The sequence below is a fragment of the Meles meles genome, chromosome 12 (assembly GCF_922984935.1).
Source record: "Meles meles chromosome 12, mMelMel3.1 paternal haplotype, whole genome shotgun sequence".
Taxonomy (NCBI): Eukaryota; Metazoa; Chordata; class Mammalia; order Carnivora; family Mustelidae; genus Meles; species Meles meles.
In genome coordinates, this window is record NC_060077.1 from 42,896,382 (window position 1) to 42,917,566 (window position 21,185).

At 37.2% G+C, this 21,185-nt stretch overlaps 1 protein-coding gene across 13 annotated transcripts in view; it reads left to right on the forward strand.

Moving 5' to 3' along the window:
* Positions 1-21,185, forward strand: part of MYOM1 (myomesin 1) — a 158,613-nt gene that overhangs the window by 90,145 nt on the left and 47,283 nt on the right. For 11 of the 13 annotated variants that reach the window (XM_046024822.1, XM_046024826.1, XM_046024821.1 and 8 more), the window contains 7 exons: positions 2,325-2,449; positions 7,252-7,435; positions 7,890-8,064; positions 10,442-10,563; positions 11,754-12,041; positions 14,359-14,555; positions 20,137-20,263. In XM_046024822.1, the coding sequence (XP_045880778.1) occupies positions 2,325-2,449; positions 7,252-7,435; positions 7,890-8,064; positions 10,442-10,563; positions 11,754-12,041; positions 14,359-14,555; positions 20,137-20,263 (1,218 nt within the window). The remainder of the gene's footprint in view (positions 1-2,324; positions 2,450-7,251; positions 7,436-7,889; positions 8,065-10,441; positions 10,564-11,753; positions 12,042-14,358; positions 14,556-20,136; positions 20,264-21,185) is intronic. The other 2 variants (XM_046024831.1, XM_046024832.1) reach the window with 1 other exon arrangement.

Sequence of the window (21,185 nt, forward strand, 5' to 3'; positions counted from 1 at the left end):
AGCCGAAGGCAGTGGCTTAACCACTGAGCCACCCAGGCACCCCCATCCTTCTTTTTGAAATAGATGTTCACTGGTTGTACAATTCTAGGTCGACAGTTTTTCTTTTAGTCCTTTAGAAATGATGGTCCACTATAGTGCAAATCTGCACTATGTATGAGAATGACTATTGTTGGGGCACTTGGGTGGCTCAGTTAAGCACCTGTCTTTGGCTCAGGTCATGATTTTAGGGTCCTGGGATTGAGACCCGCATTGGGCTCCAGGACCCGCATTGGGCTCCTGGCACAATGAGGAGTCTGCTTTTCCTTATCCCTTGCTGCTTCTCCTTATCTCTTGCTGTTTGTGCTCGCTCTCAAATAAATAAATAAAATCTTAAAAAAAAAGAATGACTATTGTTATTCTTATTTTTGTCCCTCAGTATGTATCTTTTTCTCTCTACCTGCTTTTAACAGATTCTTTTTGTCACTGGATTGAGAAATTTGTTTGTGATATGCATTATTGTTGTTTCCTTCATGTGTCTTGTACTTGGGGTGTACAAGTTCCTTGGATCTGTGAGTTTACAATTTTCATCAGCTTTGGAAAATTCTTCAGCATTATTTCTTTAAACTTTGTTTTTTTCCTGTATCCCCTTCTTTCTTTTCTACCTCAGGAACTCCAGTTACATGCTACCTAGAGGTCACCGATGCTGTGTTCATTTTCCCTTTCAGTGTATTTGCTTTCTGTGTTTCATTTCAGACACTTTCTGCTACTGTGTCATTATATTTTCTATGTCTTTATTTAACATGTTTAATCTTTGCCCTCTTGGACATATGGACTGTTTTTACAATAACTGTTTTTGTATCCTTGTTGACTAATTCTATAATCTGTGACATTTTTGGTTTTGTTTTCATTGATTGATTTTTCTCCCCAGAAAGGGCTGTATTTTCTTGCTCCTTTGCATACTTAATAACATTTCATGAGATGCCAGATATTTTGAATTTACATTTTTGGTACTGGATATTTTTATGTTTTTATAAATGTTCTTGAGCTTTGTTCTGGGGAAATGATTTGATCTTTCAAGGCTTGTTTTTGTTAAGTGAAATCAGAACAGACTTTAGCTGAGGCATAATTTGGCCATACTACAGAGGAAATAGCCTTCTGAGTAGTATTCTACCAGATGCCTGTGAATTAGGAGATTTCCACTCTAAATGGTTGGAATATGGACTCTCCCAGGCCCTATGAGAGCTTTGAGGTTTATTCTCTTCAATTCTGTTGTGTGGGTTTTCCCCCACCTCAGATGGTTTCCTCATATTGATGTGCTGGTTAGTATTCAGGTGAGCACTCTGGAGGGACCCTCTGAACATCTCTGAAGCCTCCCTCTCTGTGCAGCCCTTTCTTCCAGTATTCATCCTTGTGACTCTCTCTGTAGATAGCTTCCCTTCCTGGAATTCCAGCTTCTTCTCCTCCACTTGGGGAGATTCCCAGGTTCTACCTGGGTTCCTCTTCCTGAGCTGCTGTCTTAAGATTCTCTCCAGACAATAAGCTAGGACAGTCTTAGAGCTCACCTAATCTGTTACTATTCTATCAGGAATCATTGTCCTAAGCCAGCTAATATCCAATGTCTATAAACAGTTGTTTCATGTATTTTGCTTGGTATTTTAGTTATTGGATATGGCGGGTCTAAAGTTTTGCCCTACTTACAAACTAATACGTTTCATACCCCAGTTTCATTGATGTTGGCAAAAGGTAAGAGATGCCTAGGTCAGAGACAAAGGATTCTTTAGTCACAGCACAATTAGACAGCATGAGCTTCCTGTTTTCATTACTTTCCTTTGCATTGTCCCCCCGCCAAGTTCCACAGGGTGGTAGGGAGCAGCACAGATGGATGCTGTACACACAGTAGATATATGTTACATCTGACAAACCCTGTGCCCAAGCTTTCTATGGAGAAGGACATTATCTTTACTTTCTTGATGAGAAAACAAGTCAACTTTCTGCCCTAGAGAATATACTGTCTTTATATTCCAAGTTTGTTTGCTATCCAAACATCCTTGAAAAGATATTCTATAAAAAGCTGATATAGAATGTACAGAAAGTATAACTTATGTCATTACTGTTTTTTAGGATCAGTTAGAAAATCAAAATTGCCGAGCAATGAAAGTAAAATTGTGGCTTTGAATGAATGAATGAATGTTTTAGGAAGAATTTCAGAGATGAGGTAGTTCTTTATACTGCGGAGCAATAATTAACTCTTTCTCCAGTGGGAGAGGAACATCTATGACATCTCTCTATGCTGGGCTTCCCATGGTGTGTGCTTTTCACTTTTCCTTGTTTTGTTTTTTTTTCAGAGGGTATTGTTCCAGGCCCCCCCACAGATCTCTCTGTCACAGAGGCTACCCGGAACTATGTGGTGCTAAGTTGGAAGCCCCCTGGCCAGCGTGGCCATGAGGGCATTCTGTACTTTGTGGAAAAGGTAAGACCCTGGGATCAACATTATTACCTCAGGCATCTTCTTAAAGATTTCTTTAAAGAAATAGAGATTAAATTTCCATTGTGTCCCGAACTCTTTAAACCCTTATAAACTATAAACAGTCTTCACCAAAAAATGTATATCACATAGAACTTTGCCTGAAAGTTCAGGGGCCTTCAGAATCCGTGGAGCTCACCCATAGATTTCTAAGAGGTCCACAGACCCCAAATTATGACCCTTTTAAGTAGAGAAATGTTCCTGAAACTGTAGTTTGTACATACGGCACTGTTTTCTAGACACTCCCTTTGTCTCCCTTCCTCTAGTAATGGCTTTTCATTTCCCTACAACTTGTCTTCTGCAGTCAGAAATGAACATTCATGAGGGTAGATGAGCCAGAGGAATAAAAGTTATAATACTTTCAGAATACCGTCAAATAGCTGGAGAGTTAGAGAAAGTCCTTACGTGCTGCCGTCCACTTGGCTAGTACTACTCCAGGGTACATAGTAGTGTGGGATCAGGAATTACAAAACAGCATGAGACACTGGCTAGTGCTTTCCCTCAACTATCTTACAATTTTATTATAATTATGTTAGAGAGGGCAGTATATAATGGAAACCTAAAATGGGTGGAATGATGAGAATTATATGTGAATCCATCATTTACCTGTATTTGAGGGCAGCTGTATTAAGTATTTCTACCCAGAAAATGGAGGGGAGCCATGACCTTAATAGGGTGTTATTTGTGGTAAGTGGCCAGTTGCAAGTGCAGACACGCAGGAGGAATGATGGCTAGGTAAGGCATCATTGCTCCAGGCAAAGGGCATTTAAAGAGAATTTGCTTAAAATGAGATTCCAATCCATTTGCTAAGAAAGTCTCGATTAAGATGAATCAAGATGGGATTGGGAGGGAGACAAACCATAAATGACTCTTAATCTCACAAAACAAACTGGGGGTTGCTGGGGGGAGGTGGGATTGGGAGAGGGGGAGGGGGCTATGGACATTGGGGAGGGTAAGTGCTATCGTGAGTGCTGTGAAGTGTGTAAACCTGGCGATTTACAGACCTGTACCCCTGGGGATAAAAATACATTATATGTTTATTTAAAAAAAAAAATTTGGAAGGGGAGGCGAACCATAAGAGACTATGGACTCTGAAAAACAACCTGAGGGTTTTGAAGGGTCAGGGGTGGGAGGTCGGGGGAACAGGTGAAGAAAAAAAAAAAAAAAAAAAGATGTAATTGAAAAATGAAACAAAAGTAAGTTTATTTTATGTTATCTGTAAGAATGTTTACATTTTTATTGACAGCCACGTACCATTTTATTTATTTATTTTTAACACACCATTTTTTTTAGAACAATGAATGAAATAATTGGCTGTACTTTTTTGTGTGTACTTTGTTTTTATAAAATTTTGTGATAGCAAAATAAGTTATCATTTACTTGACATTTTACGTTCATAGCAAAATTGTAGAAAAGGTCTTTATTTGGCAAAATATCCTGTAGCTCAGTTAGTTTTTCTGAGAGCTTTTCTCTTTCATCCTTAATGGTTTTCTGATCATTCAATTTCAGAACACCTACTAGGTCACCTTCCCTGGCAATTATTATAAAAGAATAGATATCGTAGATACATAAGTGTGTGCAAATATGCAAACATCTGTAAATCAGGTAACAACATAAAAGCAAAGATGACTATCTTTATGGCCTTTTAGTTATTACAGATCATCAGAGAAAATTATACTAGCACTAAAAATCCTAGGGTCTGTGGTTTTCCTATTTTAATTAATAAATTTATTAATTTATTTCCTTGATAAAGACATTTAGTTCATGTCTTTGAGGAGCACGTCTCACTTCTCCTGATCCCTAGCAAATTGGTAACAATAAATGGAGTATCTCTTTAACATGCAATATGGGCATCTTTCAAAAGAGTCTGATTTTACCAAAATATGTAAAGTCTTATTGGTATTAATTTGTATATTTTCTAGATGTTAGCCTCAAATTAAATATAACTTGAGTAGCATTCCTGATTTAAATTTTTTTCCCTATATTTTTTAATCCACTGAGCCACCCAGGCGCCCCTCCTATATTTTTTAATAGAGGACAAGACTAGAGTAGAAAATGTTTGTTTCCTGGTGTACTTAATACATACCTTTCACTGAATCTTTTTGAAATGCTCCACAGGAAAAGAGTTCTGAATAAGCTCTGTGACAATAATTACCATCCTTCCTACAGTAATGACATAGTAACAACCTACCACCGAGGCATTTTCTTTAGATGAGTCAACTTTGGCTGCCGTTGAACATTTCCTCTGGTCATATAAACTCTAATTTCTCCAGGAAAATCTATAACTTCCCTAGACCTAAATGTATGTGAGGCTGTGACTAAAAAGTGTTAAAAGTGTTCTTCCACCAGTGAACCTATTAGTATGGAACAGAGGGAACACTTATGAGTGCAGTGTGAGTAGACAGGTCTCTCAGGCACTGCTGACATATACAAAAGGCCCAGGATGTTGACATATTGGGAGCAGAACATGCCCAGAGACTAGGGCACATTTACAGAAGAATTATCCAAACGTCAAACCATCCTACTCAGCTGAGTCTCAGGTTGTTTTTGATAAAAAGCCTCTTCTAACATGTTGACCTTTCTAAAGCACAACATTTCACATGCTCTTGTCCTGCAGCTGGTTTTCCTTCCCAGAATGTTGATGCCCATGGGAATGCTGCTTCTTCAATAACCCCCAAGCTTGCACCTCTTTATAGAACTTGTTTCCAGAAATTGCGTGCACATATAGCACAAACTTACCTGGTATGGCTGCAGCTTATTCCCAGTTCTACCATGTCTGCGAGCCCTGGAATGGTTGATATTTAATACAGGGCATTGATGGGGCATACAGTTTGCTCAGGGTCACACAATTAGAGACAAAGCTATGATTTGAACCTGGGCAGTCTGGTTCAGTTTTCATATACTGTATCCAACTAGTACACATCGTTGCCTTTCAACCTTCCCAAGCTTGCCTTCTCTGGAAAACTGGGATACTCACACAGTGCTGCCCCCACAAATTCAGAGCATAGTTGAGAGGATTAAAAAGTTACAAGCTATAAAACTCTTAGCATAGTGAAAAGGCAGCTATTATTTTTATTATGAAAGTATAAATGACTGATAATTGTTATATGTTCCCCAGGGGAGAATGTGTCAAAATGAGTCAAAGTCCTAAACTAAAGGATTAGAGGTCTGGGAGAATTTCATCCCTCAGTTAGCAGCAGATTGACTGTTTAGGGGGAATTTATCCTTTCTACCCTCCCACCCATAATGACATAATTGTGGAAGATTCTACAAAGGACTTTAAAGGTTACCTTGTCACATTTTCTTGTTTTATGAATGATGAAACTGAGACCAAAGAATACTCACGTGACTTTTCCAAGGTCACATATCTTGTTATTAACAAAGCTAAGACTGCAATGAATGCCTCCGGGTCCTTTGCACCATACCACATTGCCTCCATTTCAAGTCAATGAAGCTTATGCCAAGCGATATATCAGTATTCTTATAGTCCCAACAGTGTATCATCTTTTCAGCTGGTCACTGTACCATGAGTTGGATTTCTAGAAAAGTCTCTTGAAAATGTATAAAAGTTCTGAAGCAAAATCACTTCTGCTGACCTTGGGGCAAAATTGAGGGTTCAAATAGGCAGGATAAGGGATTACTGAAGACTAGTGATAGTTTTCTCACTATATTCTCTACCAAAGAGCAAATCGATACCACATCCTTTCAAGGATTTCAGAGTAACCCTAGATCATTTTAGTTCCAAGAAAAGAATTGCTTTAAGTTTAGTTTTTCCCATTATTTATTCTAAAATATAGGGAAGGAAAAAAGAAACTCTAATTGAAAACAATTCATTCATTCAGAAAAAAAATTGTTGATTATCTGCTATGTGCCAGATACAGTTCTAGGCTCTGGGGCATAACAGGGGACAAGACAACTCCCTGAACTCATTTCACTGAAATTTACTTTCCATTGGAGGAGATGACAAATAAATAACTTAATTTCAAATACAGATAACTGTTTTTGAAAAAAATAAAGCAGGGTAAGGGATAGAGAATGATGAAAAGAAACAAAGAACTCTTTTAGATTCTTTGATAGACTAGGCAGGGAGTGATCAAGAAGGCCTTTTTGAGGAAGTGGTATTTGAGTACAGACCAGAATGAGATTATGAGTCATTAAATAACACTCAATTAAAATAAACAGTTTATAACAATGAAAATTTAAGGATTTTGTATAGCATAATAAATCTATTTACCTCACAAAAATTAGAAAAGTATCTGACCCCAAACTGTCTTCAAAATAAAGTCTTTTTTATTTTATTTTATTTATTTGATAGAAATCACAACTAGGCAGAGAGGCAGGCAGAGAGAGAGGAGGAAGCAGGCTCCCTGCGGAGCGGAGAGCCCGATGCGGGGCTGGATCCCAGGACCCTGAAATCATGACCTGAGCCGAAAGCAGAGGCTTTAACCCACTGAGCCACCCAGGCGCCCCCAAAATAAAGTCTTTTATAAGTAAATTGATGATCTTAGTTAACAAGTCAGTGAAGTATTAAAGTAGCATATTTATCAAATAATTCAAAGCCATATTTGATTTAAAGAATCCTCTGGACTACAATGCTTCATTCCTAATTTCCTCCATATCTCTTCTCCAGTTCCACTCATAATAGGTAAGTAGTTTGTTGGCTGATAAATAAGACTGCTAGATGCCTGGCTCAAAGTTCCCATCTATTCTTGCTGTGCTGTGAATGGGTCTCTCTGTTGGGGCTGCAGTGTGAGGCAGGAACAGAAAACTGGCAGCGGGTGAACACAGAGCTCCCTGTGAAGTCGCCTCGCTTTGCTCTGTTCGACCTGGCTGAAGGGAAATCCTACCGTTTCCGTGTCCGCTGTTCTAACTCAGCAGGAGTTGGTGAGCCCTCAGAGGCAACGGAAGTGACTGTGGTAGGGGACAAACTTGGTGAGTAGAGAATTTGGTTGAACAAAACTGATTTGAATTCAATTCAAGAAAAAAAATCCCAAAAGCAAGAATCTTATTAGAATGTACCCATCCGGAAATAAAAGTGGTGGCATCCTTCTTTCACATTATAAATTTAATTGATGACTATACCTGACTGATACATTTAAAAAATTATTATTATGAGCTATGAGATTATAAAAAGTAAACTTCTCCAGGAGTTTCAACAATATTGCTAATGTATTTTTTTTCTGGAGTATTTCCATTATGCCCCCAAAATATCTTATTGATTTTTTAAATTTTCTGCTTTAACAAATATAAAATAAAATAAAACAACTGTATGTTTGATATTTTTACTTATATAAAATTTATATATGTGTGTGTGTATGTTCATATGTGATAAGATCAAATTTTTTGAAACCACCCGAGTTTGATCATTATTTTCCTCCTTTGTCAGATATCCCCAAACCCCCAGGCAAAATCATCCCAAGCAGAAATACAGACACATCAGTGGTAGTTTCATGGGAGGAATCCAAAGATGCTAAAGAGCTGGTCGGCTACTACATAGAGTCAAGCATTGTTGGTTCTGGCAAGTGGGAGCCTTGCAACAACAACCCTGTGAAGGGCCCACGGTAACTGCAATGTTGGGGTGGAGGGGTGCTGTGGGGAGCCTTCTGACTCTAGAGCAGGGAGGCTATGAAGAGGAAATGCACAGCAAATGAATCATTGAACACTACATCTAAAATTAATGATGTACTATACATTGGTTAACTGAACATAATAAAAAATTAAAAATAAATTAATTTTTAATTTAAAATAAAATTATGATCCTCCCCTCCGCCCCCCCCAAAAAAGAGAGAAAATGCAGCCGTGGACCCATAGAGCAGCACAAACATCCAATGGAGGGTGGTTTGTTTTTTTTTTAAACATTATACTTTAGGGGCACCTGGGTGGCTCAGTCGTTAAGCATTTGCCAGTCAGCTCAGGTCATGATCCCGGCATCCTGGGATCTGCGGGAGGCCTGCTTCTCCCTCTCCCTCTCCCTCTCCCTCTCCGCTGGCTTGTGTTCCTTCCCTCTCTCGCTGTCTCTCTCTCTGTCAAATAAATAAATGTAATCGTAAAAGAAAGTTATAAAAAAATAAAACATTATACTTTAAATGCCCAAATGGATTTAAAATTGAACATAATCTACTGCCATATATTTGAAAAAAAAAAAAAAAAAAAGGCCTACTTGTGATCTTAAACACTTAGAAACACATTAATGCCAGCTATGATGAATTCGTTTTATGGTATTTTTCTATTCTTTTCCTTCATACCATTTGTCCTTTTTACTCCCCTGTTCTGATCTTTAATATTTGGTGTGATACTGGATTTCAAGGATCTAGTAGACTATAACTGACATCAAGTACCCAGGCATTTTATTTATTTAATTAATATTTTAAGAGAAGGGTGTGGAAGAGGGGCCAGGGAAGAGGGAGACAGAGAATCGTAAGCAGGGTTCAGTCTCAAAAACCCTGATCATGACCTGAGCTGGAATCAGGAGTTGGACGCTTAACTGATTGAGCCACCTAGGCTCCCTTCCCCTAAGCATTTTGAGTGAATAGGAAAGAACTATCAGCATTTTACAATTCTGAACATGGTTAAACTCAGTGCTAAGGACACAGTAACACCAACAGAAGGGCATTCAGAATACTTTGCAACTTCTTTATATCTGTTTCTAATCTGGAGAGAGTTATTTTTTTCTTGCTTTCAAATATTTTATCAATAAGCTTTGCAGGTTGATGAAGAATTCTGACCTGCAACCAAACTCTGAGCCTCCTTTGATTTACAACTAATCTGAGAGGAGAATTCCACCCCCAAAATTGTCAAGCAGGAGTGTTATTTTCTGGCATGACCACGTCAAACTCCAAGGACCCCCATAGGATGAGTTGTTTCTTTTGTAGAACAGGAGAAGAGAGGCAAATCAATGAATGGGAGAAAGCAAGAGATTGATTTAGCCCATTTGTTCATTTCACTTTTACTGTGCATTCCCAGCCTTTTCCTGGGACCATATAGAAATATTTATAGAGGGTTAGACAGGGTCTGCCTTTCCACAAACAGGTAAGAACTTCACAAGGACAGACACCATTTTAAATTCATCTTTGTGTCCACAATACCTAGCTCAGTGTCTGGAACACTGAAGTGCTCAATAAATATTTGCTGAACTGAGCTGACCTGAAGGATTGGCCTAATTTATGACTGCCTTCATTAAATAGTCCAACATTACTAATGGTGATAGAGTCATTAGCAGACCTATTATTTCCTCTGGTTATAGTCTTCAGGATGGATTAAAATGTTAGAGTGATTCATGAAATAGCTACTTATAGCCATAATAGCTATTAAGGAGTAAGGTTGTTTTATGTGTAAAACTGCCCATGAATTCACACCTCATTACAGGATCCTTATATCTAAATGGTAATCTATATTTCATCTTATTTTCAGATTCTAGTGTAACTTCTCAAGTAATTATACCTCCCTGGCATGCAGGGACTACTAGGCCTCTATAACAAGGAGCAGCCAATGCCTTACAGTCACCAGTACATACCTGAAATAGCCATTAATAATATTAATACCACCTATTATTTACTAAATGCCTCTTATATGCCAGGCCCTGAAATAGGCACTTTAAATACCTTTTCTGGCCAATTACACAAAAATTATTATGGAGGCATTATTATACCTATTTTACTGATGCACACACCAAAGGCTCAGAAAATTTAAAGTACTTATTCAGGGGAAAGCCAGGACTCTGCGTTGTTTGATGGAGGGAGTTTAGAAAATTGCCCTAATTAGCTGCCTTCTTGTCTAATGCACAAACGTTACCTGATCTCTGTCCCTCTGCTTCCTCCTTTTAGAAAATGAATGGTTTTTATAAAGCCAGATCATTCAGTTAAGCTAAAAGCATTTTGTCTAATTCCCCCCCCCCCCCCCCGCCCCAGGAAAAAATTTTTAAACTTCCTTTCCTTTTAGATTTACTTGCCATGGATTGGTGACTGGTCAGAGTTATATCTTCCGGGTTAGAGCAGTGAATGCAGCTGGACTTAGCGAATATTCACAAGATTCAGAAGCGATTGAAGTTAAAGCTGCTATTGGTAAGTTCCTTATGCATAACTTGGTAGATAAAAGTGGATTTTTTATAAGATATAAAGGAAGATACCATCGTCTCCAGTAATTGTCTAAAGCTTCTAGTACTGCTTGATGAGTCCATCCCCAGATGATCATTTTTCTCTGACTCCAGGTGACAGCTAACCTTCCGTAGCCGTCATTTTACAGATCTTCACCACTGATCCAGATTCTGTGTGCACCCATAGCCTTGTCATCTTCACATGTCCGAGTTTCCTCAGATATTTCCCACTGTGTGAAACTCCATTCTAACTTCGTTCTCATGCTGGGAATGTGGAGGGCCGTCCGGTTCCTTAAAGCGGTATATCATGCATAACACGGATCCTTTTGTACCTAAAAGCCATTTCACCTATGACAAAGCCTGGCTTGTTTTCACTAACTACACATTAACATGCTCTTTATAAACTCCTCTAAATTTTGTGCAAGACACATGTGGTTGCTTAATCATATGCTATATCTCTGCTCACAAAGTAACTCTCAGAATAAAACTGGTAATAAAGTAATTGTATGCATGTACATAATGTGCCTCCCAATCTTAGATAAAGTAGGGAAGGGACCCAGGTAGTTCAGAGCACCAAAAATGAAGTCTGTGATAGAGTAACCCATATTTGAAGGGAAAGTTATTTCATACCAGTTATCTTCAGTTAGCATGCTGTATTACTTTTTAATAGTCTCTATGATATAGATAATAGTGAACATTTTTTTTGAGGTTGGGAGGTACAGGCCATTAATTGTTCAATAATGTACGTATTTCTAACTGTTCTAAAATCAGGATCTTTAATGTAAGTCTTGTGCACTTTATTATCTTTTCCTCCCCTCAGTCTGTTGAATAATAAGCCTTAATTTCTTTCAAAAAACGTCAGAGATTTGCTGTTTTCTTAAATATACTTGGGTTCTGCAAATCAAAATGGTTCTTGTTCTGTTCGTGGTTTTCTGTTCTCATTTCTTCTTTTCCCAGAATATGGAGAAGTTGAACTGTTTCCTTGGTGTAAATTATGAGAAATGTATCCATATTTCTTGCCAGTCTGAGTGATTTCTGTTAAACTAAGATTACTTTTGTTCTGCTTATGGTCCTGTTTTTCCCTTTGTTCTATTAAGTAAGAGCAATTTGTACTGTGTCTGGGCTTAAAGTGTTTCTGTTGTTATCTGGCGATTGTAGGGGGAGGAGTGTCTCCAGATGTGTGGCCTGAACTGAATGATACACCTGGTGGACTAACAGACTCCAGGGGAGGCATGCATGGAGCCTCCCAGCCAACCTTTAAGAAAGATGCTTTGCTTGGTAGCAAACTTAACAAACCTTCACTACCCAGTAGTGCTCACAACTTGGGCCAAACAGAAGTGAGTAAAGTAAGTGAAACAGTTCAGGAAGAGCTTATCCCATCACCACAGAAGGCAGATACTAAGGGGAAAAGTAAGTCTGACCCTCTGAAAAAGAAGAAAGACATAGGTGAGAGTTGAAAAACTACGACTGTTCCATCTGTCTCCATCAGTGTCCTCACCTCATTGTCTAGATCACATTCTTCCATCTGTGTTCACTTTCATCTATGTTTATTCTTCATTCGACATGTTTTCAGCTATCCATTTGCAATACTTTTGTCTAATGAATTGTAAAAGTAATTTTATATGAGTTTGGCTTTTGTATTTACTTCACTGTGCTTAATGACAACAGAATATTTAAAGTACTTTGGTTATAGAGACGTTTTTGGTTTTCCTGGCAGACACAACTCTGGCCTTGTTTCGCTCTGAAAAGCAGAACTGAGATCTGGAAGAATTTGATAATCACAGCCTATATAGGGTCCTTTGAAATATTCATGTTTAATACAGGTATAGGAAAAATATTTTACAAAGAAGTCACATTTCATCAGGGTCATAGTTATTGACTTCTGTTGTTCATCTTCAGGTTTTCAAGTTATCCTTCATATTTAACTCAAATAAATATGAGTAACATTATCTCTTTGAGATGGCATGAAGAGTTTAACAGGGTATCATAATCACATAAAGCTAAATTCTGTGCTGTATGAATCAGATTCCCAGAACTGATTTATTTAAGACTATTTATCAGCAAGGTCAGAATTTTCTTATTAGGATATTTGGTACTTGTGGCTTTTATATTTTAGGTGACAGTGTTTTCTTATCAAATAAAAACGAAATGATAAGCATATACTGATACTCCACCCCAACTTCTGTCACTTCTTCTTTTTTTTTTTTTTTTTTTTTTTAAAGATTTTATTCATTTATTTGAAAGACAGAAATTACAAGTAGGCAGAGAGAGAGAGGAGGAAGCAGGCTCCCTGCTGAGCAGAGAGCCCGATGCGGGGCTCGATCCCAGGACCCTGGGATCATGACCTGAGCCGAAGGCAGAGGCTTTAACCCACTGAGCCACCCAGGCGCCCCACTTCTTTTTTTTTTAAACTTTATTGTCCCCTCAGCTCAAGATGAGATATTCATTTGAGAGTTGACATTTAATATCGCTCTGTAATAGGAAGAGTGAGAGAGAGGAAGGTTTTTTTTTTTTTTAATATAAGGAATGAAAGAGGTTTGTGAGGGGGAGAGAGAAACAAATGTATTTCATTTTTAAAATCTTTATTCTTCTAAGTATTTTTTGAATAAAAATAAATAGTTCTTTTCCCCCATAATCCAAATAAATATTCAGAAAACTCTTATGATGTTATTGCATATCTAGATGGGTTTCTTTCCACAATCTGACCCTCTTTTTCTTTATCTTTATCTTTATCTTTATCTTTTTCTTTATAATTTATTTATTTTTTAAAAAAGATTTTATTTATTTATTTGACAGAGAGAGATCACAAGTAGATGGAGAGGCAGGCAGAGAGACAGAGAGAGAGGGAAGCAGGCTCCCTGCTGAGCAGAGCCCGATGCAGGACTCGATCCCAGGACCCTGAGATCATGACCTGAGCCGAAGGCAGCGGCTTAACCCACTGAGCCACCCAGGCGCCCCTATCAAAAACTATAATTTAGTAGTTGGATAAAAAGTTGATCAGAAGCCACATAAATGAAGAGAGACTTTTAAAACATCCTCCAAATGTTTTTCTGGCTAGGAACTAATAAACACAGTGACAGCTATATAGTATTTTGTACTACATGAATAATAGTCCAACATCAGGTTAAAAATAATGCAGCAAAATGTATTATATACTAAAAGAAAAATGTCATATGGCAGATTGTGCCTGATTTTTGTTTTTTATTTTAAAGATGGCATTTAGCTGAGCTCCAAATAGGATTTTTTTCTGTGTGTAGATAGAACTTGTTTAGTTGTAAAGTCTCACAAGGGTATGTATGCCTGAATGGTGAAATGCTAACCATTTGGAAATAATATGGAAATTTTCCGTAAGCACATTGAGGCAGAAATTGATATACGTACTTCATTTTCTTCAAGGAGCAAATAAAAACAAAACCACATAAAGAAACAAAATATATATCTAGGGAAAAATATTTCTTCTTATGGGGAACAGAATCATTTTTCAGAATATTGCACCATTTTACTTTTAGTATTCAAAAATTATTCTTCTGTGGAAGTAGGGGGACAGTTCCTTTTTATCTTTGGAATAATAATTACAGTACACTTTTCACTGTTTTTTTTCTCATATGCCAAGCTGGGTGCCAAGTTACGGATCTGTCTCACATTTTGGTTTTATACTGCACAACTCTAGTGCCCTCCCATGTGGCACAAATGAAACAAGCTTAATGTGCATAAAATCATAAGTGCATTTCTGTTTACTCACTTGCTACTCATATTGCAACAGCTGCACCCTCTCCACCCTGTGACATCACTTGTCTTGAAAGTTTTCGTGACTCGATGGTTCTTGGATGGAAGCAACCAGATAAGACTGGAGGGGCTGAAATTACTGGCTATTATGTGAACTATCGTGAGGTAATTGATGGAGTACCAGGAAGATGGAGAGAAGCCAACATCAAAGCTATCAGTGATGAGGCATATAAGGTAAATGACCTTCTGTAGTGTGGTGTCATATATATGATGACATGCTCACTTGCACACACATGCACACCCACACCCACACTCAGCGCCTTGTAAATGATTCATGTCATTTCTCCAGTGTCCATTGTCTACAGTGACATGACTTTTGTTGGATATATACCAAGGTAAATAGAAGTAATCTGACTGATCAGGAAGGATTGGTATTTTCTGATTCATACATATAAACATAATAACTTCCTAGAATATTTACTATAAAATGTTTACTTATGGTAAAAATAAATGTTTATTTCAAAACTTACAAAATTTCTCTAATCAATATGCTGCTAGCATCAAGGGTCCCAGGATCCAAATGACTGCATTTCTAACTTTCAGTGTTCAAATCATAAAGAATAATGGCATGGGTCTGACACCCAGCCTCAGCTCACCACTTGTGAGGTGTCCCCCACCATAATGTCATCACGAAGGAGTAGTCCACATGTGTCTACCCACAATTTCTTTTCTTCACTGCTTTGTTCGTCTCAGAGTACTCGAAGGGTCTCACTGTTGCCATAACTGTGGCTCCCCTCTTTGGAGTGTTGTCAGCTAGAGGAAAGTCACCTCTCTTTATACTTCCAGAACCCCATACTGTGAGGACAAGAGCAGGGTAAGGCTGGGTGAATGAAGCTTTCCCAAACTCAATGCCACAGTTCTTAAATCTAATGCTTAAAATTTATGAAATATCACACACATACTGAATACATAGAAAATAAAACAAGAATACATAAAACAAAATTGTATTTTTAAGATTATTCCATGTTGGTGTGTAGCTATGACTTCATTATTGTATGATATTCTGTTATATGAGGGTCTCATAATACACTTTTCCATTCAATTATTGATTGATATTTGGGCATTTTCACGTTGATAACTATATCAAACAGTGTACCTGTGAACGTTTTTGTATATGTCTGCTGGCACATATATGCTCTAGTTTCTCTAGGTTATTATCTAGAAGTAGAATTGCTGGGCCAGAGAATCTGTTTATCTTCAATTTTAGTAGATAGGAGTATGAGAACTCCCAATTGTTTCACATCCCTCTAACACTTGTTATCACACGTTTTCAGTTTTGACAATCTGGGTGTCAAATGAGTCTGAATATCTTTTGCTATATATACATACTCCATTTTGAAATCTCCATTTATAACAAGCCTGAACAAAGTTTTTGCCCATTTTTCTAAAAGATTTTCTTACTGACTTGTGAAGTTCTTTATATATTCTGAGCTTAAACCCTTGGTAGCTGTGGAAGTTATGCCTATCTTTCTTGCTCATTGCATAGTATTTTCTTCTCCTTATGGTAACAACACTAATTTTAATACCAAATTCATGATTCCCAGACTTAACAACATTTGCCGTGCCACTAGTGATTGCTCTGCCCTCCCCCCTTTTTTAAAGAGATGCCTTTGCCATCCAAAGTCATGGGGATATTGTACTAGATTTTCTTCTAAAAGCTCTGGTTTGCCACTCACATTAAAGTCATTACTTCACCTACAAATTTTGTGTGTGATGTAAAGTAAAGGTCAACATTCATTTTCCCCCTGTAGGAACACCCAGTTGTCCCATCTGTTGAGAAGCTTGTCCTTTTTCTACTATTGGGCTAGGCTATCTGTATCATGTATTAAGTTTCTTTGATGTATTTGTCTGCTTCTGTGTTTTCTATTTTGTTCCACTGCTCTGTTTGTCTACCACTGGACCAATACCACATTAATTTAATCATTACCATTTCATAGCACATTTGATAACTGGTAGATCAAGTTATCTCAATTTAATTTTTTATTCCAAGGCTATTTTTAGCCCTTTATATTTTGATATAAATTGTATAATTAGGTTACCATATTCTACCAAAAAATAAAACAAGCAAGAGCAAACACAATAAACAAAATTAAACTAAAACATTTGAGAATTCTGATTGGGATTGCATTGAATCCATAAATAAATTGAGCAATAAATAACATCTTTAAAATATTAAATATTCTAATATACGAACATGATATTTCTCTCCATTTATTTTGGTCTTTAAAGTTTCTCAATAAAGTCTTATAATTCTCTATAGAAGTTTTGCACATCATTTATTATTTTTTGTAGGTATTACATATTTTCAGTGTTTAAATAGTATGTTTGGGTTTTTTTTTTTTAAGATTTTATTTATTTATTTGACAGACAGAGATCAGAAGTAGGCAGAGAAGCAGGCAGAATGAGAGGGGGAAGCAGGCTCCCTGCTGAGCAGAGAGCCCAATGTGGGGCTCGATCCCAGGACCCTGAGATCACGACCTGAGCCGAAGGCAGAGGCCCAACCCACTGAGCCACCCAGGCGCCCCATTTTTCTTAAAAATAATATAGAGTTGGATATTTTTCCTACCTGAGAGTCTTTGTCATTTAACTAGAGCATTTAATGTTATTACTACTTTTTTTGAAAAAACCTGTCATCTTTATTTTGTACTTTCTATTTGTCCTGCCTGTTCTGTTTCAGTTTCTATCCTAACCTGACTACTTTTCTATAGTTATTTTTTTTCCTTCAGCCATCCCCTTTTCCCTCTATACTACCTTGAAAGGTATAGATTCTGGGTTTCTGTGTTTGTTTTTGGCGGTTACTGCAGAAATTACAGTGAGCAAATTAGCAGTCTGAATTTATTCTATTGTTTTACTATTGTCTGAGAAAAATAGGGCCTCAGAATACCTAAGCCATTTATTCTATTCCCAATTTGTATGTTATTGTATGTGTGCTTTTAAGTCACTTTTTAATCCAAAAGTATTGTTGTTATTGTTTTCTAGTCGATAATTATTTAGATTTGTCTAGATTACTTTAGTTTCTCTCCCCTCTCCTCTTGAAACTCTAATTAACATGTATTTAACATTCTCATTCTGTCTTCTGCGTCTATTAATCACTCTGCTGTCTTTCATCCTTGCATCTTTTTGAACTGTGGTCTGTGTAATTTTTTATAACTTTCCATTAGTTTACAAATTTGCTCTTCTTTTGCATCTGATTTCCTGTTAAACACATCCACTATTTTTCTCTTATTGTATTTTTCCTTTTTTAAGGTTACATTTTACAAAGTATTTTATAGTTCACTATCCTGCAGATATTTTATTTTATTTTTTTTAAGATTCCAAGTTTTTATTTAAATTCTACTTAGTTAACATATACCATAATATTAGTTTCAGGATTAGTCCTGCAGATACTTTAAGTTTGTATTTTATATTTAAAACATAGTAAGCGTAGCTATTTTTCTAATCTCTGTCCGATGATTCTATTATCTAGTATCTTTGCAGGTCTGTATCTGTTATCATTAGTTTTGTAGGCTGGCTCATGATGTCTTATTTCCTATGTTTGGTTATCCTTGATTGTGTGCTGCTCATTGTCATTAAAATATTTTCATGAATAATTTGAGCTTTAGGATGAAGGCATCTTTCTCTGAATTTGTATTTGCTTCTGCAAGGTGCCTGGGGATACCACCTGTTCATTTTTTTTTTCTTAAATACAAGGCTTTAATTTTTTGGACAATCAAGCAATATGAATTTGTACTGTATAAAGGCAGGTTTATTTCTAACTCAGCTTACTCCCAAAGAGTAAAGACCTTTTAGGGTTCCATCTTAACTGTAGAGGGCTCTCTTTTATTATCCCCTTTTTTAGGTTGGCTCTAGGCTTTGATTTCTGTGTTCTTCTGCTTGATAAACAAAACGAAAGGTCAAGTTTTTCTTTATTGGCCACTATCCCCAAGGTAAAAGCCACTCCTATGTTTCACTTTCTTTCCTTTTTTTTTTTTTTTTTTTTTTTTTGGTTCCCTATTTCCCTTATTCTGTCCTGATAATTCTGTAACATTGTGACACTAATTTGATGCTTCTGAAAAGATTTTTAAAAGATATTTTTATCTAGTATTTTGAATTGTTTAGCAAGACAATTAATCTCTATAGCCTAGTTCATCATTGCCAGAAATAGAAGTCCCATGCTACAATATTTCACCTAAACCTAGAATGACCAAATTTTCCAATTTGCCTAGGACTGTCCTAGTTTCAACACTATAACTGCCTACATCCTTAAACCAGGACCCAGGAAAACTAGAATGTTTAGTCATACTAAGGGAGGCCCAAAACAGACTTGGTACCTGAATAAAGTACTTTTAGATCCAAGTTATCTACGTGATGGTTTCTTCTTATTTAAAAAATCTTCCCTTCTTAAAGGGAATGTGTGTGCATGTATGTATGAATCAAAAATGGAGTTTGTATTATTCTGTTACCATAACATGTAGCCATTATATTCACCTTATACCCTAAATAACTGGCAAGACAAGCCCTCTTGCAGATGAACTTATGACTTCATGATCAAATCAGGTATAGACTGGATCATAGATATATACTTGTTTTGCCTTGTTTTAAGTCATACAATAGGTAAGCTTTGTTAACTCAGCTGGTTACATCAATGCCTCCATTTATTAAGCATTTTTTTAAGCATTTTAAAAAAAGATTTTATTTACTTAGTTGAGAGAGAGAGAGCGTGCACACATGAGCGGGGGAGGGGCAGAGGAAGAAGGACAAGCAGACTCCCCTGAGCACAGAGCCTGACACAGGGCTTGATCCCAGGACCCTGAAATCAAGAGTTGGGCAGTTAACTGACCGAGCCACCTAGGCAGCCCCAATTATTAAGCATTTTTAATGCTCAAAGGATTGTGTATAGTCCATAGATTTTTTTCACACTAATATATTCCATCATTTCTATTTTGCAGATGTTTTCACATTCATTATTTTATCACATATATTTACCACAACTGAATTCTTCTGAGGGATATAGAAAACATTAAGTCACTCAATAAGGAGCAAAACAATGAAAAGATTTTGAATATTTTGATTCCTAGCTTAGAATTCTTATAATTTTCATCTATATAAGCCTTAATTTTCTGTTAATTTATTATATTACAGTGTCCATGTGTCAGGAGTGTAGATATGGCTTAGATGGATTTTCTGGGTGGGGTCTCACAAAGATGTCAGCTGGGCTCATTCTTCTCTGGAGCTGAGTTCCTCCTCCAAGCTGATACAGTTATTGGCAGAATTCAGTTCTTTCAGCTGTAAGTCTGGGGCCCTCTGCTTCTTGAGGCTACCCTTCTCCAACTGTGTGTGGCTAGGCCATTCACAACCTGGCATTTACTTTTTCAAGGCCATCAAGACAGTGCTCTCATGATGAAAGTCCCAGACCCCATTTTGAGAGTTTTCATCTGATTAAATCAGGCCTACCCAGGATAATCTCCCTTTTGATAAGCTCAAAAATCCTCTGATTAGGGGCTTTATTTACATCTGTAATATCCCCTCTCCTTTTCCATATGATGGATCTACAATTACAGGACCGATATTCCAATACCTTTGCCATATTCTCTTGGTTGGAAGCAGGTCACAGGCTTCACCTACACTGAAGGGGAATAGCTTACAAAAGGTTATGACTCGTTGGGGGTCACTTCAGGGTGTATCCAACACAGTAGGTAAGTAAATAAAATGTTGAACAACTTAAATAAATGAACCTGAATCAACATCCACTCTCTGAGATATTGTCATGTTGCAGATTAGCAACTTGAAAGAAAACATGGTGTATCAGTTTCAAGTGGCAGCCATGAACATCGCCGGGTTGGGAGAGCCCTCAGCAGTAAGTGCATGCTTCAAATGTGAAGAGTGGACCATTGCTGTTCCAGGTAAACCATGAAAACCACTGGAGTTTCTTCCAAAAGAACCTCCAACTTGGAAGTAAATTTAAGTACTTTATAGATAGTTCTAAGAGAAAAGCATTCTCTTGGCCCCTTATGTTTACCTGAGATATTTTTATAATCCTACTAAATAAAAATACCAATATAAATAATAAATATAAATACCAACATAAAATGACTATAATTTCTTGTGCTTGTATTCCAAGTAAATCATAGTTATACCTCTGCTTGGAATAAGACTAACAGAAGCACAAAATCCGAGTTCCACATGATCCTTTAAGAGGAATTCTGATTTTTGTCTGTGTTTCTTAAAGACCATCGAAGGGCATCTAATTCATATCCCACAACAAAATGTCTCAAAAACTTCTTCCTGTACTCCCTCATTCTTATGTGATCTCATGCCATTTATCAACAACCTCCCCCAAATATCTCTCTCCAAGCTCAGCCAATGTGGCTCCTCTTCCTTGTTGTCTCTCTCCTCCCTTGCTGCTAGCTCTTTGTTATATTATGAAGGTGTACTTAACATCCCTGCCCAGGACTTAAGTACTGGACTTGCTCCACCTATTTCCCTCCACTTACTTCTCCAGTCCTTCTGCTCTCTCTACACTTTTGTCTCAACTCTGAATCACAATAAAGTTCCTCAGCCTGGCTGGAAATATTCTCCTTTGGAGGTTGCCATAGTGAATGGTTGACTGAACAGGGAAGAAAATGGGGAGAATGGTAGAAACGCTTACCTGTGCTTTTTAAAACACATACAGCAACAACACTGAACAAATTAAAAAATTGAATGCAAATAAATTTACTAAGCCATTGAGTTTCAAACAACAACATTAAAGTCTTTGGTGGGTGATTTTATTTTGCTTCCAACGGTACCAACTTCACAGACCCAATGAGTGCCACAGGATGACTT